General features: G+C 37.4%; 2 protein-coding genes across 4 annotated transcripts; one reads left to right on the plus strand and one right to left on the minus strand.

The window, feature by feature from the left end:
• Positions 1-552: 552 nt before the first annotated feature.
• Positions 553-3296, minus strand: LOC121296233 (recQ-mediated genome instability protein 1-like). Its single transcript, XM_041221604.1, has 2 exons — positions 3161-3296; positions 553-2652 (listed from the first exon to the last, which is right to left on the minus strand). Exon 2 carries the CDS (start codon positions 2599-2601, stop codon positions 655-657), a length of 1947 nt encoding a protein of 648 aa, XP_041077538.1. The 5' UTR covers positions 2602-2652; positions 3161-3296; the 3' UTR covers positions 553-654.
• A 344-nt stretch (positions 3297-3640) lies between these two features.
• Positions 3641-23095, plus strand: LOC121318721 (heterogeneous nuclear ribonucleoprotein K). 3 transcript variants are annotated; one of them, XM_041255718.1, is made up of 18 exons: positions 3641-3745; positions 5153-5224; positions 5326-5444; positions 6942-7039; positions 7120-7176; positions 8371-8414; positions 9427-9499; positions 9915-10028; positions 14645-14773; positions 14910-15220; positions 15846-15899; positions 20038-20080; positions 20623-20638; positions 20808-20840; positions 21200-21267; positions 21440-21609; positions 22115-22143; positions 22229-23095. In XM_041255718.1, the coding sequence occupies exons 3-17, from the start codon at positions 5387-5389 to the stop codon at positions 22137-22139; spliced, it is 1293 nt and encodes a 430-aa protein (XP_041111652.1). In that variant the 5' UTR covers positions 3641-3745; positions 5153-5224; positions 5326-5386; the 3' UTR covers positions 22140-22143; positions 22229-23095. The 3 variants fall into 3 exon arrangements, with proteins under 3 accessions (XP_041111652.1, XP_041111642.1, XP_041111661.1); XM_041255708.1 differs by lacking the exon at positions 22115-22143; XM_041255727.1 differs by lacking the exons at positions 15846-15899; positions 22115-22143.
• Positions 23096-24017: the final 922 nt, after the last annotated feature.

Here is a 24017-nt window from a genome sequence, read left to right on the forward strand (position 1 = left end):
ATAGTTACTGATTCTAAACTCACTCCAATGGTCTTGTCGCAATCAGACACTGTAACCAACTGCAAAGGTAACACGAAAATTGCCAAAATATTCTCAGCACAATAAAAGAGAAACAAATACCTATTAATAAAGTTATAAAGAATTGGTTACCACTCCTTTAAAGCCCACACTGCTAAGATACGGTAACACATATAAATATAGTTTTTCTTACACTTCGATTAGGTATCAATTTAAAATTCTAGTTTCCATTCAGAAAAAAGCTTGAGAACCTATATCGCTTCCTGTCATAATGGTTATTTTCTTGAATTGTCAACCAATTATTTATTTCTTCTTACATTCAAGAGACAGTGAATTCCCAAACTATATCATTCAGCTCAAGAAAACACATTTATTGACATCAAAAAGTTTTAATTTTGAACATTTAAAAACATCTTTAGGCTAGAAATATGTATTCTTCTAAAACTGTTTACTAGCTTATACTTCTACAGAAGTATAGCATAATATAGCAATGTTCATGTACTTGTTTAACAATTGTATTTATTTATTCTCTTACAAATGAAAAATATAAACATAAAAATACTAGCATCAGGGTTTATATGCAAAGAAAAATGCATTTCTACAAAAAGTTAATAGTAATCAAGGAGCTTCTCTGGTTTAAACTGCTCTTTTGTTTAGTACACGTTTCTCTAATTGATTGTGGTTCTCCAGCGTAATGTCTTGTAAAGCCAGCACAACTGCTTTGGAACTTGAAGGGTCATACTCAATTGACATAATGCAGCAGAGGTCTACAAGTTCTTGCTGGCACTTTTGCAACCCTGCCATCACATTTTTACGCTGAACTGGGTCTTTCTTTAGGACATTTGTTTCTGCTACAGAGTACCCAATTAGGCTAGAAAGAATTTGATTAGCAAGCTCCACGTCTAAATATTCAGAACCATCTGAAATTTTGGCTTGGATGCTCCAGCTTCCGTTGCTGTTTGACAGGTTTCCAAGAAGGGTAACGATAAAAGCTTTAACTTTCACCACAGTAACAGTCGCTGGCTTTTTAGCCAACAGCACAGACAGGTAGGTAAAAGGGAGGGAATTTGTATCAATGTTAATGTTACTCAGACTGCAACTTAAACCCCTTTCTTTTAAAGCCGAAGATGCACTACTGTCTTTTCTGTTTGAACCGTAAGCTGTTGCAATCTCCAAAGGCTGGTTACCAAAAGGCTCACATTTTAAAACAGGTCTTATTGTAACTTTTTCTGGGCAGTTTGCTACATTTGTCAATCCTATTACTGAGGAAGGTTTACTCTTACATTCCCCAGACAGAGTTTCTCGATTTGGAATTTCCAGAATGCCAGTTGTATTACTATGAAAATCTTCACTCTTCTCCTGCAGTTTCATCTCAATGGTCTTTGCATTGGTTTGCAGTTTTACTGGAACTGTGTGTTCAACAGAATCATTCAGTGTCCCTGATCTACTGTTTAGATTTACCAGAGAGGCCACATCATTGGGCCTAGTGCTATTTTGGGGTGGGCAATAATTAGCAACAGAAGGCTCTGGGCTGCTGTTGAGGTGCTGTTCCACTGACACAGAAACAGCATGCTTCTCTTGCTGAAAGATTACTTCATCCAGTTCTTCCACTGGAAAATCGTCAAAATCTGCATCGTCAAATTCTACCAATTCCTCACTGGATATTTGTGGTACAGTTTGGGGGGTCCTTGTACCAAAACTTTGGCCACTGATGTATGAGCGATTACTTTGAGGAGCAGAGTTCAGAGTAATAACACTTGAATGTTCACTCCTGCTACCATATCCACTCTCATAATCCACTTCGTTATTCATTACTAATTGATCGTCTGCTTCAAGGCTGGCAAGTAACTCCTCATCTGATGGCCCTGCATTGTTATATATAACATCATTCGCATCTTCCAGTTCTTGATCCATATTATTTGGTCTTACTGTAGCATTTTCTGGTTCACCAAGTAACCTACTGAGCACTCTTTCTTGTGTAAACTCTTCCACAAGGGCCTCCACTTCACCTCCTATCACTTTCACATTGCCAGGTTTAAGCAAAAGAACCCCAAGACGACATATAATTTCACCTTGTAACAAAATTTTGGTACCGGGATGGAGGCTGGCATGAAGAACGGGAATAGGCTGGTATTCCATTCCCTGAAGCTGCTGTACTCCATCTGTCAGCTGAAGCATCAGCAGGCGGTTGGGCTTTGCTTCCCAGGGCTTTTGCGATGCCTGTGTAACAGCGGTAACATTTTCATTTGTAGCATCTTTGCCTCTCAGTTTCTGAATTTGAGAGTATGCAGGTTGACTCACATCAACCAAGGAATCTATTTGTAGACAATAGAATCCATTAACATCCACCTTTGCAGCCTGTGAAATGCCACCAGGCAAGACTGGATGACCCAAGTCTCTAAGGTCAGTTAGAAGCCACTGCTCAAAAACCTGTTTGTTAATCTGAGCCTGAATAAGGTTTGCACCAGCATTCTCCTGCTGAATCCAGTTGACACATGCTTCAAGCCACTGGAAAGGGGCTTTTATATGCCACGTTGCCTGCAGCCAAGTCTCCACTCTTTGTACAACTCCAGATGGATTCATTTTCAAGTCAGAAAATAAATGCCATTCTAGTATTTCATAAATGACCAGCTCCTTGAAAAAAAGAAATGCAAAGTGAAAACACAAGAATTAATTTAGGGACCAGGAGGTTTAGAAAAGACTACAAGTAAACATACAGATACAGTAATTACACACCCAATATTGGATGTCACTAAACTAAAGAATAAAAATTTCTCAAAAACAAATGGGGCCAGAATTAAGAAATATTGCCTCAAATGACAGTCTTTTTTTTTCAAAATTGGTACAAAAATCCTACAAAAATTCAGTGGAATGGTCGTGTTTTACTTTAACGATCTTTTTGAAGCGGAATCAAAATCAGACACATTGCTTTTGATTTTATAAGGTGTGTGACAAACAAAAGCAATATTCAATTCAATAAACTGCACAACCACGAATACATGTTTAAGAGGGTTAAATTATAAAATGTAATCGTTCGTAACACAATTTAACCCCGTAAAATAAACAATACAGTACAAGTACATTTACTTCCATGGTGAGCATTTACAATTGTAATATAACTTGTTTAAAAACAACAACTTACTGCATTGTCATAATATGGTCATTGATGTTCTGTAAATGACTGTGTTGCCGTGAATAAACACCTAATCCATTTCACCAAAACAAATATTTTTGGTAAAACGAGATTCAAGACTCAAGTTTGATTTCAGCACAGACCGCCAAACTGACGAGCGAATAACCGAAACAACGCGAGATTACATGGTTCGGGAAGAGGGGCGTTACTTTTGAAAATGTTTATTTTTTTATTTTTTAAGTCTATAGCCAAATAAAAATAATTGTACTAATGCATCGAAAAGAGACATTTTGCATTTTTCACTTTTGCGTTTTTTTTAACTGAACGTTTAACATTTCAACACACACCTAGACAACCGTGTGGAAGAAACACAGTGATCTGTTGTATATCCAACCAAACTACCTTCACGATCGGCGTTAGCTTGGCCCCTTACTCATGGTTGGCATTCTAATTGACCAATTACGTTACAAAGGCAGAATACTGAATCATTGCCTTCCAATCAGAATGCTCCGTGCTGAGGTTAGGCCGAAGCTCCACTGTATCACATTCGGTTGTAAATCTGTCGAGGAGAGTAGGAAGGGGGTTTCAAAATAGGTAAGCAAAATAGATCGATTACACAAAATATTCAACGGTAGACGGTATTGTAACTAATGCTAATTAATATACAATATAACAGATTCAGCAGTTCAATTAGGGAGTAAAATAAAGGTACAGTTGGGTAAACTAATTGTGTTTTTAAGCCGTAGATGCAAAGGTTACTGCGTGGTGGTTTGGTGACAAAAAGATTTGTAGGATTTTTAATACTAAAATATAATGGTGGCGTTATTTTGCAGTACGTTACGCTTCGAGTGTACAGGATAGTATCTAATGTGTCCAGATATATAACATCTTATTGCTAATTAGGGAAGCAAACAGTTCGTTTTGTAATTATCTGACTGCGCCAAACTAGGCCTAAGTATTATACTACTTGGATAGTACGGGTAGAATTGTTATTGTGAGTAAGTTTGCATTTTTTTTTTTTTAATTTCCCAGTAAGATGTAGAGCCCTCTTTTCTGTATTTAGTCACACTAATTTGTTTTGCATGTATTTTTGCAGACTACCGCGGTACAGAAAAGGCCTGCTGTGGGGTTTTCACTTCAGTAACAGAGCACGGGCAAACGAGTTCTTTGTCCGGTGCAGTTCAACTAATAAATTCGAATGGACGATGTAATTTAGACATCACAACCACCCCTCCCCCCTAAAATATCTATAAAACAGCATAACAGTACACACAAAACGCGATGTTTTGGATGAGCAATATCTGGTGATGGAGCAGCCCTTTTGCGAGTTGATAGACGTACGCAATTCCTTATGGGGCATAAGCTAGGCAGGGAACTACTAATACAAATGCCATTCAAGTGGATGACCACCTCCAAAAATAATGGCATTCTCTTTTAAGATGAGATAGGAAGTGATACAATACATAATGTATATTTGCAAAGATAAATATAGATGTGAGTAGTACAGTAGTCAGTTGTAGTTACAAATGATTCAGAGATGGATTTATGCCGTGACTTTATTCAGCGTCCCAAGGGCATATTGCTTAAAGCACTCGTTTGTTTTATTTTAATTAATAATTTGATTGAACAACAAAGGCGTAATACGCGTGATCAAATTGTTCCTTGAGTCTTTAATTAGAATTACGCCGGTCGACGACGGTTTGGGAAAGCTCCTGTTGAAACAATAATAGTTAACTTTTGGAGAATAAATGTTTCGGTCGTTTATAACAGTTCGAAAAAAAAAAATCTAATCGCTTTGTGAAAAGATACGATACCAACCTACCAATGTAACGTGAAATGTCTCAGCAGCAAATATCTTGCTAGGGGAAAAAAAAAAAAAAAAAACTTCCAATAAAAGCGTTCTAAATCTGTTGTGTAAACAAACGCCGCTACTGCTAATTTGCCAGTACAGGTTCTTTATTTATAGTCAGAAAACATAATTAATATTGTCTCTCTCCTCAGTTTTTAAGCTGTTCAAAAGGAGGCGTAGTAGTTCCCGCCCACAACACGCCTATTCAGACTGAATAAATACCGGTAAGTGCACAAGCAAATTCAGTTCCACCAAACGTTGATTCTGGTTATGTTTGTTTTTTCATTCATTTTTTTAATGCTCTTCTAAATGTTTATGATGACAGGTTCTAGCAGTTGCCCACAGAGAAGAGTCCAATTTCTGTCTAATTTTGTGACCAAAATACAATGGAGACTGAAATTGAACAGCAGGAAGAAGAGACAACTTTCAGCAACACAGACAACGGTAAGGGTAAAATTATCACTACCATTTTTATATCAAAGTTGTGCGATTCACACTAGCACCTGATTCACTTTGGCAAGCACTAGGGATGACAGCGGATTGAGTACCTTGTTTGGAAACTAAAAGGTACTTTTAAAAGCCACTCTTGCCTGCATGAGAGATTTTGCTTCTCTTACTGGCACAGTTGCCAAGATTTATTAAGTTGCGCACATACACCCAAAGCTAGTTGATGAGCAGTTAGATTAGTCTGTTTTATGTACCTAAAGACACCTGTGCATCTTAGTAAGTGAAACTAGACAAATCATGACCGCATTAATGTAGGTTTTATTTATTTTTTTATTGCAGGCATTTGGGTCAGTGGCTTTAATATTTGAAGGTCCACTAAATTTACGACTGCTCCAAATTCTTACAAATGTTTCTTCATTGTTATTGCAAATTTGTTATATTGCTACATGCACCTAGATTAACTACTGATGTCTGACAGTTTGATTAAAAGGGAGGCATGCTTTTTTCAGTACATAGTTGATGCAGAATTGGATGGTTAAGTGGACATTCACTAAGGTTCTGTAAATGAATGATTGTCTGCCTTTGTACTGTTTCTGAAAGGGAACATGAATCAGGAAAATGGTAGCAGGGTAGAGAGTCTCTGGTTGCTATGGCAATAACCAAAACAAAGATTCACATTGCTATCAGACACAATTAAATACAGCTAATTAAATACAGCTCTTTGTTAGCAGTCATTTAATTTGTACAGGCAGTTATTGTTATTGAAATGGCTGTATACATTTGAACATGTCCAGTGTTTCTAATTTTGCAGATGAGATTGTAATCTAGGACAGATCTAATAAAAGGGGCACATTTGGCATACAGTAATGCAGTTACATTTTGCTGTGCATGAATAACCCTATTGTCATCTTTTCTAATGTAAATGCCACCCTTTCAGTTTCTGTGCAAGGTATTTCTACAGCCTTTCAACAATTACAATACAGAAGTTAAATATTAAAATATTGCATACAATTCATTTGTTGTGAGAGTCGTGCATTCTATACAGAATAGCTGCTTTTGTTTGAACAGGAGCCCTCATTTTTGCTATGCAGTTCATAGTGAAAACATAGGCCTTGGGTTTTTCTTGCATTATTAAACTTAGATCACAGGCTCTCGAATGGTGCATCTGGTAAAGGCACCTCGTTGGTCTGAGTCCAAGGGGGGGGGGGGGGGGGGGGGGGGGGGGTTAGGTCGGCCAGGTTGTCCTCTGCTCACAGCACATCAACGACCCCTGTAGCCTGGCTTGGTGCCTGCGGGTTTATTGGTAAGCTGGCCGGAGCTGCGTTGTCCTCCAATGCTGTAGCTTCGAGGTTGCTACATGGTGAGTCTGCAGTGTGAAAAGAAGCGGTCAGCTGACAACACACGACTACTACATTTTAAATAAAAACATAAAATAAAACTGAGATCAAATCCTTCCTGCTTGCATAATAAATACAATATATGCATATTTCCTAGGCAAGCGCCCGGCAGAGGATATGGAGGAAGAGCAGGTCTTCAAAAGGTCCCGCAATACTGATGAAATGGTGGAATTGCGTGTTTTGTTGCAAAGCAAAGTATGTGCATTTTTTTAAAAATATTTTTCCATTTATATCTGCTGGTAATACCAAACTAATTTAAATTTCTTTCTATTTAGAATGCTGGAGCTGTGATTGGCAAGGGTGGCAAAAACATTAAAGCACTACGTACAGACGTGAGTATTTATTAGAAGTTATACACCAAAGAAGCAATTTTTGTATTGCTTTTGTAACCTATTCTTTTATACCTTCAGTACTATTAGAGATTAAAAAAAATATGTAACCTTTTTGGGGGTTTGTGGTGGCTTCAGTTGCAAGCCATTTGTAGTGATTTGGGTCCTAAGGATTTTTAGGGTTTCACTGTTTCCACCTCAGTTTGTCTCTCTGTTATTATTATTTAATTCAACCTCTCCCAAGTACTAACAGGATTCCATTAAATTATACTCCAACTGAATTGAAAACTTAATTAGCGGCACACGCAATGTCGATACCCCTTTTTAATTACATATTTTCCCATTAAGCAAATCTTCCAAATAATACATAATCCCTTGCGGTGGCTGGCCTAAACCAGAGTTAATTTTTTTTTTTTTTTTTTTTTTTTTTTACATTTCCATCTATTCTTCCTTCAACAGAACATTGTTTTAAAATGAATATCGATCACAAATCAATTCTAAACACTTAAGTACCGAAATTATTAAATATTAAGTTGCCCAAGTTATTGTTTCTATAGGTTGGCTCATGTGACCAGACAGTTTTTTTTTTTTTTGTTTTTTTTTTTTGTGTGAAAAAAGCGAAATATGCACTTTAAGAATATTTACGTTTTATTTAAGTTTGTTTTACATTGAAACCCACAATTACCACTTTTTGCCCAAATGAAAGCCCCATTAAACGTGTCTACTGTCCTGAGCGGACCTATGGTCTTGGTTAGATGTTAGTTTTGTAGTTCTGAATCTAAGAAATAGCCCTTCAGTCCATTTTGTTACCTTTATAAAGCTGTGCAGTATTTAATGGAAGACACAGTCAACTGCTCTTGTTCATTCCTCAGGACATAAGTCTATTATAGAGGATTTAATAGTGATGAGTATAGTTTGTATTCAATTAAAATGTATTCCTTTTCCCCCCTCTTCCCTCTCCTTTTTTTGTTTTTTTTGTTTTTTTTTTGGCCACCTATCTCCGTTGCCCATGTTCTGGATCGACATGCCCCTGCGTTGCCCATCATGACGTTGGCCCATCCACCCCTGAACGCCCATGTGAAACCCTGGTTGGCCATGCCCATAAATGTGCTCATTGCCAAACGGGCACCTTACTTGACAACTGATTGAATGCCCATACCCAATGCCAACATCCACGAACGCCAATGACCAATGCAGTACAATGCCAGTGTATCAGTCCCAGACAGCAGTGGCCCCGAGCGGTATGTCCCAACAGTTTATGCCTCACTGCCTGATTAGAAAGAGAAAAATGTATTTAATAACCTGCCTTTTTTATTTGTTTAATAGTATCCCCTTTTTAAGACGGTGTACTGGGTTTTTTTTCTGTATTTTCCCCATTAAGTCTTTATTATTATTTTTTTGTCACTGCAATTATTACATGAGTTGCCTACACAGAGAGATCCACTAATTCATTTGAATGGAAGGAGCACAGCTTGAAGTGTTGCATATTTTGCTGCGTTGTTAATGATGAATTGTTCAAAGCAGTCTTTCTCGCTCTGTCCTTGTGGCCCACCTTGCTCCCCCCTTCCCTGCGCCCCCCTCCCCAACATCACGTGTTCATAATCTTTAATGAGAAATATGCCAGCGTTCTGACCACTCTCTCACTACTCATTAGTGTTGTCTGTTTTGTTTTGTCCTGCATTCGTATTTGGTTTCTCAAAGGGCCCATCAGTAATGCTGTATCTTCCAACTTTTTTCATAACCTTGCTCCAGATTTCTGTCCAGCACCTCTACAATGTTCACCACTTGCATACTCTCCTGCTTTTTTCCTCCCCTATGAGAAGGTGTGCCAGTGTTACGAATGTGATAGCGAGACTTTTTTTTTTTTTTTTTTTTTTTTTTTTTTTTTACTAAATTGCTGGTGGTGGGGAATTTTAATGAATTTCCACATTTCCTGCTCTCGGCTACGCAAAGTTTTCTTGCCCACTTAATCTGAGCCCTTCCAGTTGCCCATTCTTCAAGACTTGTCATTTGTTTTATTTACTATATGTTAGATTTAAAAGTTATGCATGTTAATGTTCTGTAACTAGTTTTATGTTGTTGATGGGGAATTTTAAGTATAATTTCTGCATCTCTAAAATCATCATTAAAAATGTGGTGACTGTAAATTTGATGTTTTAATAGTTGAATTTCACATGTGTCTGATTTACAATTCATTCTTTTTTTTTTCTTTTTTCCATTTGGAAATTGCCGGTGATTAATGGTATTTCACAGTATTCTGAGTATCAGTGCCGACATCGAAACAATTGGCGAGATTCTGCTAAAGATTATCCCTACCTTGGAAGAGGTATGAACTTTGCTTTTTGGTGGAAGATATAGTGTGCATATGAAGGGATTTAATGTGCCATAGTCCTTGTTTGAGGACAGGCTACTTTTGTAATTTTTTGGAGCATTTTTAACTGGCATCTACCTGTTTACATTTTCTCTAACTGTCTTATGATAACTTTGGAATATGGCTGATTCCCTTGGTAAACTTTTTTTTTTTTTTTTTTTTTTTTTGAAATGGAATTAAAAAAACTGTTCTGCGTTTTTACTATCGGGTATTGTAAATGTTGTTCATACAAACTAGTTATCAATACTGCCTGGGAGGGCAGCAGTTATTTATTAATATAGTAAGTGTGCTGTTTGTGCCACGTGATCTTCTAGTAGCTTTTTTTTTTTTAATGTAAGTGTATTTCATTAATTTTTTTCCTTACAAATAGTACCAGCATTATAAAGGGATTGACTTTGATAGTGAGCTGAGACTTCTCATTCATCAAAGCCTGGCAGGAGGCATTATTGGTGTTAAGGGAGCCAAGATCAAGGAGCTGAGAGAGGTAAGAATGTCTGAAGTTTAATAGTTTTGTTTGATCATTCCAATAGGTAAGAAGTAAGTCATTCTGGTGTGTCTATTGTATTTATTTACTCACAACATAGACATTAACCCTACTACAGTATATAATTGTGCTGCTACCTTTCTTGCTTTATGTAACTTAGCTATAGTTTTCTAATGTATAGGTCCAATTGTACACTTTGCTACCTTAGCCGTACTGGAATTTGAAAAAAAAGTGTGTGTGTATCTATATAGTGAGGCTGTGAAAACAAAGTTGAGACTTAAAATTTGTATTCTTGGTTTTAGCCTCATTCAAGTTTGTTTTATTCCTTGATATATTATTGTGCCATTGACTGCCACAATAATATTGTGGAGACAGTACATAAAATGAGGACTTCGTAGTAATCTGATCATGAAATTCAACTACAAATAAGAACACATATATATTAACCCTTCATCAGCGGTAAAGTGGAAAGAAATGCAAATGCATCCCATACAATAGGGTTAGGTTATTAGAGGTGGGCAACAATATGTATTTTTGAAAATTGTATATGAATATCGAAGTCTTCCACAACACAGAAATATAATAACACAATTGCAATATGAGACATAGATATGTTAACAGTTATTTACATATGAAAAGCAATAACTTTAACTTAGTGGTGATTTGGTTCATAATATCCATGGAGAAAAACAAGGTATTGTTATATTGTTTTACTGTTCCATCATCAGCCACCTCAACTGAAATATTTCTATACTTCACTGCGCACAGACTTTCGCCAATTCTGAAGTAATTGAATATTCAGCTGCTCTGCGTGTACATGCTGACTCGCACCTCAAAATATTAAGTACCGTGTCGTGCAGAATTTTCATTATTTTGAGATGTGTTTTGATGTTTTAAAAGTACATCTCATTTATAATACTGAAAGTTCACATTTTAAAAATACATTCACAATAGCGCAAGTAAATCACACGGACAAAATGCAATGAACCGCTGATGCCTACGCTTATCTCAAAATAATGCCAATAGTGCTTAATGCAGCATGCAAATAGCGTTTGGTACCAAAATGCCAATCAATGGAGTAAATGGCTAAATAATACTTTAGTGGGGGTCCTGAGTGGCCCATCCAGTTAAAGCACTGCTGCTGGGATATAAAAATAATTGGTCACTGTTTAAATAAAATAATTCTTTAGTGTGTGATGTTTGCAGACAAGACTGACAATGATTGGTATATGTAGGGTTTGTTGTATAAATATAAAATAAACTTGGTTATACTGTGTTTTTTCTAGCAGTATTAGCAATAAAAAAAAGTATGCAACTGCGAGCGTACATAATTTTTATTTTTTTTTAAATCCCACGATATTGCGATATGGATATTATCGATATCAAAATATTGATATTGGTGCTGTTGGAAAACATGGTTCGAGAATTGATTAGCAGTTTGCTACGCATGTGGACTGGCAGAGCTATACTGGTGTTCTTTTCTGAAAAGACTAATATTGCAGATAGCAGACTGTTTGGTTCAAATTGCATGTACTGCTAACCATTGATAAAGACGTTGCGTCTACAAGCTCTTGCCCAACAATGACTGCAAGATAACAATGCTGTGGACTACAATTAGCACAGGCTCTAAAGACTTCAGAGAGATCGAAAGAGATCAAAGGGGGTCGCAAGAAGATAACAAAAGGCAGATGTATGGACCTTTTGTCTCCAGGAGTGTAAAGAATGCACTGAGTTCAGAGGTTGTCACATTAGACTACACTCACACAATAAATTAAATTACCTTGGCTATTGGTTAAGTGTCAGAGAAAGGGGAGGTTGACCAGCTATACAGAAGGGTATTTAATGTCATGCAAACATTGTAATGATGAGTATTCTGTTTGTCCTGTACCTGGGACCAGACTCCCTGCATATTTCAATAAACCTGGCAACTGATTGAAGAAAATCACCATCTATTTTTTTTAAGTTACTTCAGGTGCCCACTCCTAGTTCTTATAACGCTGGTTCCCTGAAATAGAAATGTAACCATTGATGAAGGGGTATTTACAGTGGCTTGCGAAAGTATTGACCCCCCTTGGCATTTTTCCTATTTTGTTGCCTTACAACCTGGAATTAAAATTGATTTTTTGGGGGGTTTGTATCTTTTGATTTACACAACATGCCTACCACTTTGAAGATGCAAAATATTTTTTATTGTGAAACAAACAAGAAATAAGACAAAAAAACAGAAAACTTGAGCGTGCATAAGTATTCACCCCCAGAGTCAATACTTTGTAGAGCCACCTTTTGCAGCAATTACAGCTGCAAGTCTCTTGGGGTATGTATCTATAAGCTTGGCACATATAGCCACTGGGATTTTTGCCCATTCTTCAAGGCAAAACTGCTTCGGCTCCTTCAAGTTGGATGGGTTCCGCTGGTGTACAGCAATCTTTAAGTCATACCACAGATTTTCAATTGGATTAAGGTCTGGGCTTTGACTAGGTCATTCCAAGACATTTAAATGTTTCCCCTTAAACCACTCGAGTGTTGCTTTAGCAGTATGCTTAGGGTCATTGTCCTGCTGGAAGGTGAACCTCCGTCCCAGTCTCAAATCTATGGAAGACTGAAACAGGTTTCCCTCAAGAATTTCCCTGTATTTAGCCCCATCCATCATTCCTTCAATTCTGACCAGTTTCCCAGTCCCTGCCGATGAAAAACATCCCCACAGCATGATGCTGCCACCACCATGCTTCACTGTGGGGATGGTGTTCTCGAGGTGATGAGAGGTGTTGGGTTTGCACCAGACATAGCATTTTCCTTGATGGCCAAAAAGCTCAATTTTAGTCTCATCTGACCAGAGTACCTTCTTCCATATGTTTGGGGAGTCTCCCACATGCCTTTTGGCGAACACCAAACATGTTTGCTTTTTTTTTTTTTTTAAGCAATGGCTTTTTTCTGGCCACTCTTCCATAAAGCCCAGCTCTGTGGAGTGTATGGCTTAAAGTGGTCCTATGGACAGATACTCCAATCTCCGCTGTGGAGCTTACCAGCTCCTTCAGGGTTATCTTTGGTCTCTTTGTTGCCTCTCTGATTAATGCCCTCCTTGCCTGGTTCGTGAGTTTTGGTGGGCGGCCCTCTCTTGCGAGGTTTGTTGTGGTGCCATATTCTTTCCATTTTTTAATAATGGCTTTAATGGTGCTCCGTGGGATGTTCAAAGTTTCAGATTTTTTTTTATAACCCAACCCTGATCTGTACTTCTCCACAACTTTGTCCCTGACCTGTTTGGAGAGCTCCTTGGGTTTTCATGGTGCCGCTTGCTTGGTGGTGCCCCTTGCTTAGTGGTGTTGCAGACTCTGGGACCTTTCAGAACAGGTGTATATATACTGAGATCATGTGACAGATCATGTGACACTTAGATTGCACACAGGTGGACTTTATTTAACTAATTATGTGACTTCTGAAGGTAATTGGTTGCACCAGATCTTATTTAGAGGCTTAATAGCAAAGGGGGTGAATACATACGCACGCACCACTTTTCCGTAATTTATTTTTTAGAATTTTTTTAAACAAGTTATTTTTTTCATTTCACTTCACCAATTTGGACTATTTTGTGTATGTCCATTACATGAAATCCAAATAAAAATCAATTTTAATTCCAGGTTGTAAGGCAACAAAATAGGAAAAATGCCAAGGGGGGTCAATACTTTCGCAAGCCACTGTACCTTTTAAAGACCCGGAAACCTGAATAAGATATATCAAAGCTCCTCGCCCAGCCTGTGACGTATTCATGGCCTGCCCACAAGGGTGTAAAGAGATCGCGCACACAGATCCCAGTGTAACTTTTCCTTCAAGCCTGCTGAAATCATGGACGCAGTGACCTTGAAGGTTAATGGTTAAATTTCTATTTCGGGGAACAAGAGTTATGATAATAACCTAATGTTCCCTTTCATATATGAAGTGTTATCATTACCGAATGGGTTAGTATACTGAAGCCGTCAGAAGGGCAAGCTTGGCGTACGACCGTTGTGCTACGAGGCTAAGCCGAGGCTGCCTTGTGCATTACCATTTGGTACCCCAGTAACAAGTAGCTAAAGAAATTGAAGGAGGAGCTCACTTTCGAAGCTGCCCTTAACACCTGTTCCAAAGCCAGAGTTTTGAGGATCCTTGACATTTAGTCTGTAGAACCTAGTGAAGGTATATGGAGTAGCACACACTGCTACATTGCAAATTGTACTTGACAGGTGCACATTGGAATAAAGCTCAGGAAGTTGCCATGCCCCTGGTGGAGCTTCTCTGGAGGGGGCAAGTTGGCTAGCTCGGACATAGTCCACGTTGTTTTTTATTACTCGCATTGACCTGGCTGCCTTGGGATTTTTCACCCAAAGTATTTTTGCAAGACCTGTTTGTGATATTTGGTAAATAAAGACAATAGTCTTCCAGTGGTACATCTTGCCGTGCAGTACAGGTACGTAATAACTGGAGCAGACAGGTGCATCAAGAGAAAGAAGTTAAGCCTCAAATTTAAGACTGGGTGTGTTCCACTAATGTACGAACCACTAATGTTTGCATATGTTACATGTTTGCATTTTGTTTGAAAAGCTAAATATTTTTTTAAAACAAATTTTTTAAATTTATTTTAGAACACACAAACAACAATCAAACTGTTCCAAGAGTGTTGCCCTCACTCTACCGACAGAGTAGTGCTTGTTGGAGGAAAACCTGACCGAGTTGTAGAATGCATTAAGGTTATTCTTGAACTGATATCAGAGGTAAGATGAAAGTGATTTAATATACAATTTCATGTTGCATGTTGTTGAAACTAGTGCACATATTATTATTTTTGTTTTTTAAATTGACTTTCTGTGTAACAAGGTCAACCTTTATATTTTAATGTCTTATTTTTAGTCTCCTATTAAAGGGCGTGCGCAGCCTTACGATCCAAACTTTTATGATGAAACATACGACTATGGTGGTTTTACCATGATGTACGATGACCGCGGAAGGCGTCCCATGGGTTTCCCTATGCGTGGTAGAGGGGGCTTTGATCGCATGCCTCCTGGTGGAAGAGGGGGCCGCCCCATGCCTCAGTCTCGCAGGGATTACGATGACATGAGCCCTCGCAGAGGACCACCTCCCCCTCCCCCAGGGCGAGGTGGCAGAGGAGGCAGCCGGGCTCGCAATCTTCCCCTCCCGCCACCACCGCCCCCAAGAGGAGGGTAAGGACACTAGTGATAGATGTAGCAGAATGTTCATTTCATGTTGTGGTTTGATAAATGAGCCTCAACCTGAATTTTCACATTCTGCTATGTGTCCATGTCTTATGGATGTGCATATTCTGAAGGGCAAGCGTATGGAAGCATGTTGGCTTCATAAATAAACCTGCAAGAAGTTTTAAAATATCCTATTCTCATATGTATTACTTATTTACTTTGCCCATATTCATTCGAGAGCTTTACAGTTGTCTATAGCTTTTAAAGTTCTGGTGTGTATATTTCCAATATATACATATTTATCAAAGTTGTCCCATACGTTGACTGACTGCCACATCACATGGTTGCCTTTTTCTATTGGGGTATATTCTTGGGCAGAACTCTGTGGCCTCTGTTGGCTCCCGCAGGCATAAATTAAGTCGAATGTTCTCTTGAGATCATAAGTTTATTATGACTCCCTAGTTTAACAGACTTAATCGCTTTGATATTAATCGAATCTGGCCTTCGTGAATTCTCTGCAGTTTTCTATATCTTTGTTTTACTGTTTATAGTTCAAAACAATATGGGTTTAAATTAATAAGCATTTTAAAGTTATAAGGTTCTATATTCCCCGTTCTCGAATTATTTACAGAAGTGAGCCGTATTCCTTCGAGAGCTATCCTGCCAGTTCAGACGACGGAGCAGAGTAAGTTATTTTACCCGCAATTGGGTGCATATCGCGGGGTAACGGGAAAACTGCTGTCAGTGTGCAAAACAATTGATGAGAAAAGCAACTGTTATTGTAAACTTCTTATTCAATCTGTTAAAACAGGATTGTGAAATATAACATGTATTGTGGGTCTTAGGTTTGGTAGGTATGGGCAGAAATGCTGGAAAACAAATGCATTGTTCATTAAATAAGAGAGATATAACATTCAAAGGTAAGACCTTTGAGGGTGCGGGATTTAAAATGACATTTCTGAAACTACTATTAAATACCGTAAAACATGTCTAATCCAGCCCCTCTACATACTGGCATTCTGTGTAAATTGGCATGATTTTTGGTTCCCATTAAATTCCTTATTGAAATGAATAGTGTGGTACCCTGTACAATCTGGAGCCAGTCTATTATGGAATCTGGCATAGTTTAAAACTAGTATAAAAAACACCACAAGAGGAGGACTTTGAATATATAATCAGTTATACTGCCAGTGACATTGTTAATTTTTCAGTATCTCTTGAAATAAAAAAGAATGTTTACCAAATCCAACACAGAGCTGTGTGAAAAATTATAAATCGCAAAGCAAACTGTTTTTGGAATTTTTTTTGGTGGGGGGTTGCCTTTTTAAAACAACACAAAACCTTAATCGGTGTGTGTCAGGCACGTCGGATGTAATTTATTTCACATGAACTGTTTAAGTGTTTTTTTTTTCACAGTAAAACATGTTTAAAAGGCACTGCATATCAACAGGACACGCGGTACTGTATCTCCAGCCAAGCCCCACCCCTTGTTCGCTGTATTTTTCACATCCCTCTTTATAGACGTGCATACTGATAAATCATCTCCTGATCACTCGTTTTCTCACCAAACTCCTCAATGCGATCCAGGTCATTTGTTTTATTACTATAACATCTAAAAAAGCTTTGCAAATGTCTGTGACATTCTTTGAGCACTGGGTGCGTAAGCAGTTACGTCCTTTGTTTATGTCTGCTTATCTCTGGTGCAGTTACTAGGGCTATTGCTCACACACCCCTTTTATTTCGGGTTCATTCGGCTCCTATCGGTCTCACTCGGCCATTGAATGGCTTTCTTGGCTTTTTCCGGGGAGAAAAACGACTAGACCTGTGCTGTGCTTTAGGTCTTTTTGAAGGTGTCGGACCTGGTCCGACATTGGACCGCAGAGGGTTAATTGGACCGCAAAGTGACGTATGCGCAGGTGTGTGCAATGTTAAACTACTGTACCAGTGCCCCAATGGGATTACTACAGCCATACAGTCTCTATAAATTTCCTTATTCCCACCCTCTCGAGCCATTGATTTGTCAACATTCAGACTGAACACGCCCCTGGGATCCGTATCAAACAGTTATTTGTTAGAAAGCCGAGTGAACTAATGAAGTCTTCGGTTTGTTGTAACTGTAATGCTGTAATAATGCAGGTGACTATGAGACTGGGCAGTCAGACAAAAAAACAGAAAATGCTACTCTGGTTTGAAATTGCCAAAATGGCAACTGCAATGCTGAAAAAACAGTACGTGACTGGAGACCAAACAGACCAACATAAAATGGTGAAAGAAAAACAAGTTGTTAGGAGGAAAATGTTTATGGCTTAATGTAGAAAACATTTAGTTTGAATGACTAGTACATAAACTGTAACTTTTACATGTCTATGCAACACAGTGGTACACTTGTGAATTGTGTATGGTTCTGATTAACAAAACAGTTTCATTGTACAGCTGGAGGTTTAATGCAATTGTACTGCACCGTATGCAACACTAAGATGTTTTGTTTACTGGTTGTTCGATGGTGCGCGGTTTAGTTTTATTGTTTGTTATTGATGCAAGCTGCTTTTTTAATTTATTTTTTAAAATTTGGAATCGCCAGTTATTTTTCTGATTCTCCCCAATTTGAAATGCCCAATTATTTTTATTTCAACCTGGCCAACCGATGCCACCCCCGTGCTGACTCGAGAGACAAAGATGGACACACGCATCCTGCGAAATGTGCACCATCAGCCATCCGCTGCTTTTCACTCTGCAGGCCAACCATGCAGACTCCTCAGAGCTACAGCGTCAGAGAACCACGCAACTCTGGGCTACTTACAGGCAGGCGCCCAGCCAGTCCACAGGGCTGGTACGTGGTGAGCCAAGGACACCCTGGCCGACCTAAGCCCTCCCCCACACGGGCGGCGCTCTGCCAGCTGTGCGCTGCCACCTGTGAACTCCCGTCCACGGTTGGCAGTGGAATACCCTGGACTCTAACCAGCGACCTGCAGGCTGTAGGGCTCATCCTGCACTCCACGCAGAGTTCCTTTACCAGATGCACCACTTAGAAGCCCCTGCAGCACTGTTTTAATACTTTCTTTCAAATTTGAATTTATAATACAATGAATTTTGTAAAAGCCAGTGTAGCTGGAATTGTCCCAAGTGGTTTTGGAAAGAAATGTTCTTGAACTTGTTTGGGTACTAAAATAAGTTAAAATAAAATTGTTTCATACAGATGTGATGTGCAATGTGTAACTTGATTTTACGCTCTTAATTACTTTTTAAATTAGAAATTTTGAAAAACTGAATAGTTTCTAGCAGTTTAAAAATGAAAAACTGTAAAATGATTAATGCAATAATGTTGGAGACAGGGTTATTTCGAAACTAAGCCTGTGTATCTTTCTTGGTGTTGAGCATGTAGGAAAAAAAGTCAATTGTAAAAATAGCATTTTAAACGAGTGTTTTCCTAAAATTGAAGTCTCAAAAAAAGGGGAGTAACTTTTACGCAAGTGCGACCTATAAAACGATTTTTACAGTAATTCAATCTCAACACTATTGGTGTAATTTATTCTAATATCCCCAGGTTGCGCCAGTTAGTAAATCAGCCCCATAGTATGTTTTTTGTGCTGTAGTGTACATTTGACATGGTGTTCTTGTCTGGTGTGTGTTTTTGACAAGCCCTGCATTGCGTATGTGTGACAAGGAGACACTTCAGCAAGGAAAGTGTATCACTTCCACAACTTGCTTCGTTGTTTGGAGTGGTTTGTTTTGAAGTGAACTGGAATACGTTTTGTATCGCTTGGTTTGATGCATATCCTGGTGTGATTTACGTGGTTCTCAGAGGTTTCACATATCAGTCCAAGCGAACTGAACCACACTTCAATCTGCATCAAAGGGCCAAACGAACGAACGAACTAGGTTCTACCTAAACAGTTCTGCCTTACTTTCAATCACCACCATCACTGCCGTTTTGCCCTTGCATTTTCATACTGCAAGCATGTTTCTAAACCAAGTTATGGTACTTCCAGCCTTGGCACAGTGTCCGAGGAAGATCTTTTTTGTGAACTGATTATGCTGTATTTTGATAATGGTTTTGAAAAACTCTCAGCAACGCAGAATACTAGTTTTCAATGTCTCAGTTAGCGGAGTCAAGCAACTGCAGTGGAATACCCTACTTTTTTTTTTTTTTTTTTCCTCTGAAGTACTTTTATTTGTTCATATTTTCTTTTGTTTTTTTAAGGTAAGTGAAGAAATGTTTTGTACAAACTCCATATGTGTAACAATCACTAGTAACATTTATTTGCAGTGTCATTTAATGGTGTTACTATACATATTTTACCCCATGTCAAAGTAAACTCTTATCTGTTCTTAGAAATATTTACCAATAAGTTATTTTATTTTAAGAAATAATAGGTCATTTCCTAATGCTCTTTACCATCAAGTAAACAAGGATTCCTTTTTTTGTACGTGGAATAGTTCTAACACAGCAGCGCCACATTGGTTTGAGCAAAGGATAGATTTAAATAATAATCCAAATACATACTTGACAGTAACACATTGTACAGTAATATTTCTCCATTTAATAAGTTAATTTTATAACTTGCATAATGTACTACACACAGTGATATTAAGGTTACCATGGTTTTTATTTTTTTAATAATTGATCATGCCAGAAATTGTATTAATATACTTATGTTAATTGTCTTATTTACTTATACATGTTTTTGTAGTCACATAACTGAATCCTGTTTGCTTGGAAAGACATTGAGTCAGTCTATACCTGCAGGTGTATCCTTAGTGAAATGGGTTAAAGAGAACATGTTTCAGAGAATGTTAAGATTTTTTTTCTTTCTTTCTTTAAGTAATGATAGAAGAGGCAGGCCTGGTGATCGCTACGACGGAATGGTAATTTATTTATGGACATTAAGCAATATATTTTGTTACCAGAAAAAACACTTGCATTTGATGTGCTGATAATCGGTAGTTTAAAGGTTATTGTTAACATAACCTTAAGTCTGTACATTTATGGTGCAAGCTGGCTCAGCTTTTCATTGCTAGGCAACACATTTTTGAATTACTGGTTGCTTCGGTAACCAAAGAACTGTTGAATTTGTAGGTAAAAGCCTAGTCTCTGTACAATGAATTCTGAGCACATATCAAAAAGCTTGTAATGTAATTGTAAACAAGTATTTTGAAAGCAACAGTACAATCTAGACCTGCGTTTTACCATGGAAATATCCAGTCCTCAAATGAATTCTGTCAGATGTATAAAGTGTCTTCCATGTCCACCTTTCAAGTAACATATTTTTCTATTGTAATCAATACCTTTCTATTTATAATTAATCAATTTGTAATTAAGTCCTGTCATGGATAGATTTTTATGCCTAATGTGTGTATATTAATCTGTTTTATTCTTTTCTTTGCTCCATGTGATGGGAATGGAACAGGGTGGGGCTGGATATGGTGAGTGCATTTTACTGAAGATATAATTCATTTTATTCTAATAAGTTGAAAAGGTATATTGTTGGGATGTGGTTGAAGTCATATGCATGTTCTACACATTCAGTTCTAAAAATCTTATTACACTTGTTACTTGTGATTTTAATTGTTTTCTTTTTGGTTTGTCTCGAAGATAATAATTCATCGTGGGAACCATTTCAGTCCGGTAAGAATTGAATCTTGCTGTGACCCATGGTAGAGAAAAAAAAGGGCCCTCCTTATACATGAATTGCCTGACATTAAATAGAAAAAAAGTGAATTATCTTTAAAGAGTTCAACAGTTGTGAAGAATAGACTGCTTGCTGGGTTTTGTTCCTGTTAATTTTTAACCAGTGTTTATCACTCATGTTACATCTGTCATCTTGTCCATTAGACAAACTAATTATTACCCAAATGCTGTAGTCTTCACCAGGGCTTTGTAGTATATGCTGGGAGAGTTCCCTTTTTTTATATGAAAGTTTGACTACTGAAGAAGGGGGGGGGGGGAAAAACCCTGAATGTTCCTTTTCTTTTTGTTTTTGTAAGGTGGCCGGGGTTCTTATGGAGATATTGGAGGACCTGTTATCACAACTCAAGTTACCATCCCCAAAGATGTATGTTTTGATTATTTTGATAAAATAGCAGTTGTATTTTGTGGGGGGGGGGGGTTGCCTTTTAATGGGTCAAAGGTCAGAACTTACCATCTGTTTTAAAGGTTTTAGGTGATGGTGCTTAGATATTTTTTTTTTTTTTTGCTGTTCTGTTTATTGTATGCCCTTCTTTCAGCTGGCTGGGTCAATAATTGGAAAGGGCGGTCAACGAATCAAGCAAATCCGGCACGAGTCTGGTGCATCAATCAAAATTGATGAACCTCTACAGGGATCAGAGGATCGCATTATTACTATCACAGGCACACAGGACCAGATCCAAAATGCTCAATATCTGTTGCAGAACAGGCAAGTATTTACAGATATGCATGTCCAAGTGTCTTCATTTTATTACTGAACTAACTCAAATGACTTTTACCTGACTATTTTATTGACTACGCTTACTTCATTTTGTTGCCTTTTTCCATAATGTTCTTATACTAATTCCTGGGAAACTATTCAAGGGTTTCTCCTAATTGTGAAACTGCTGCTATATTGTGCATTATATCAAAATAAACAAATATATAATTTTATAGGAAAAATAACACATTTCTAGTAAGACAACTTGGAAGATCTGAAAATTGGCCTTGTTCTGTGTGGAAGACTAGTGATTTTGTTGTTTTTAGCTAGATGAATTGACAACAAATTGCAGTCTGCCATACGGCACAGGCCTAGCTTCATCTGGACGACTAGAAAATATGTAATTTATTGAAAGCAGTGTTTCACACATACTAACAGGCTTCTTTCTAACAAAAAGTGCATTGCAGTTATTTATATATAATTATATTTTTTTATTTTTCTTTTTACTAACTAGTGTGATGGATGTCTTCGCTAGTTAGACAGGTAAAAATGTAATGCTTTTGATCTAAACATTTTATCAACATTTTTTGCATTTTTAATGTGTTAATGTGTTTTTTCTGTATTTCAGTGTGAAGCAGTACTCTGGTCGGTTCTTCTAAAGAAGAGTGTGATTGAAGAAAGTCTGCGCTGCTTGGTTTGACCTGTGCCTGCTTCTGTTTAAAGAGCCAACATTCCTCTGCCTTCGGTAGATGTTCTGCATTTGGAGTGTAGTTCAAGTTCTGCTTCTTTTCCATCCAATGTAACATTTTAATTCTTAGTGAACCTTACTAAATGTTTGGAATATTTGAAACTGCAGCAGAATGAGTTTATTCTGGATTTTATTTTTGTTAAATTGTTTTGATGGTTTATTGTAATGTGTTTTCTGTAACTAAATAGTGAACAGACTCATGTTTATGTACACCTGTTTGTATGGACAAAAATACTGGTGGTATAAATGTGCCAGACATCCAGTCAGTACAATGTGCAGAATGTAATCTTGTTTTGTAAGGAACATTTTATGATTTTTAAAATAAATTTAGTAAACTACTACTTCTTGCCATTTTTCAGTTAACAAAAGGTTAGGGAATGTATAAAGAAATGTAAATATACAGTAGTAATTTCTAAGACTTTTTATAGAATTTGAATAATCTCCATAAAGGACTTTTTTTTTTGTTTTTGTTTCCTGGGTTATATTCCTTACTAGTGTACTGATTGGAGTAAATAAGTACTATTGGGACCAAAACAGACAAAAAAATGATAAAAGCCCAAAACATCAGTCAAATTGGATGTCATCTGGATTCAACAGTGTATTTAGATCATTGCCTGTTTCCTTTATGGTTTTTAAACTATATGCCCCATATACATTTGATTCAATCTTTCTAGAGCACAAGTGTCTGTTTTTTTTTTTTATCCTACACTTAAATCCCACTGAATAAACTACATTGGTCTTACTGCACCCTGGTTTCTAACTATCAATTCTGTGAACATTTTACTGTAAATGTTGTCACGATGAATACCCCCCCCCCCCCCCCCCCCCCCCCCAATCTCCTGTGTGAGAGAGAATCATGGCAAATGCATCACAACACATGCCAGTATTTGAGTGCTTTATTTATTTAGCAAATTCTTGTTTGAGTGGCAGCAGTATTCAGACTTGTGTTTATTCTTATGCACAGATTTGATATAAATATAGCAAGTTGAATTCATTTCGGTATATTTTTTGTAGGGAATAGGAAAAGAGGTCACCAAGAACCTTTATATTTAATAAAAATGCCACCTTGCACCATCTATATGGTTGACAGTTGACATGTGTTTCTGTTTATATAACCACCACTGATGATATGTAATCATGTTTGTGGTTTTACTTGCAATACAATACAGATTTTATTTTCATTTCTATTTGATTTGTTTAAAAAAAAAATACTGCACTTCATGTAATGTTCATAAGTACTTATTTGCAGTTTTAAGTGAGGGAAATAACTTGTACAAGACTTTATCATGGATACTTGTAGTCCAGTCCCTTTGTGTATACCTCTTAATATTTTGTATTGCTCGTATAGTATTTCTGCTCCAACAAATAAAAAGTACAAAAAAAAAACTAATCCTTACATTATATTTACTAAATTCTCTAAAATGGCAGACAAAGCTAACTTTAACTGAAATATATTGGATTTTTACAGCTAGGCAGCATATTTTAAAGCAAAAATTAAGCACCAGTAAAACTAAGTAGGGGTTTTACATTATGGCAAATGTTATTTATCTTCAGGTAACGCTGCTAGCGGTCGAAGGCTCCGATTACTCCTGCAAGTAAATAAACAATTATTGGTTTGCCTTAATTGTAAAATAAGTTAGTGCCAGCCTGATGCTGTAATGTGAGTGAG

This window comes from Polyodon spathula, chromosome 1 (assembly GCF_017654505.1).
Source record: "Polyodon spathula isolate WHYD16114869_AA chromosome 1, ASM1765450v1, whole genome shotgun sequence".
Taxonomy (NCBI): Eukaryota; Metazoa; Chordata; class Actinopteri; order Acipenseriformes; family Polyodontidae; genus Polyodon; species Polyodon spathula.

Excerpts from the sequence above, each read along its gene's own strand:
- LOC121296233 (XM_041221604.1), bottom strand. The coding sequence starts at position 2,601 with ATGAATCCATCTGGAGTTGTACAAAGAGTGGAGACTTGGCTGCAGGCA.
- LOC121318721 (XM_041255708.1), top strand. The coding sequence starts at position 5,387 with ATGGAGACTGAAATTGAACAGCAGGAAGAAGAGACAACTTTCAGCAAC. Across the intron at positions 5,445-6,941 it reads TTTCAGCAACACAGACAACG|GCAAGCGCCCGGCAGAGGAT; the intron begins GTAAGGGTAAAA and ends CATATTTCCTAG. Across the intron at positions 15,221-15,845 it reads CCACCGCCCCCAAGAGGAGG|AAGTGAGCCGTATTCCTTCG; the intron begins GTAAGGACACTA and ends AATTATTTACAG.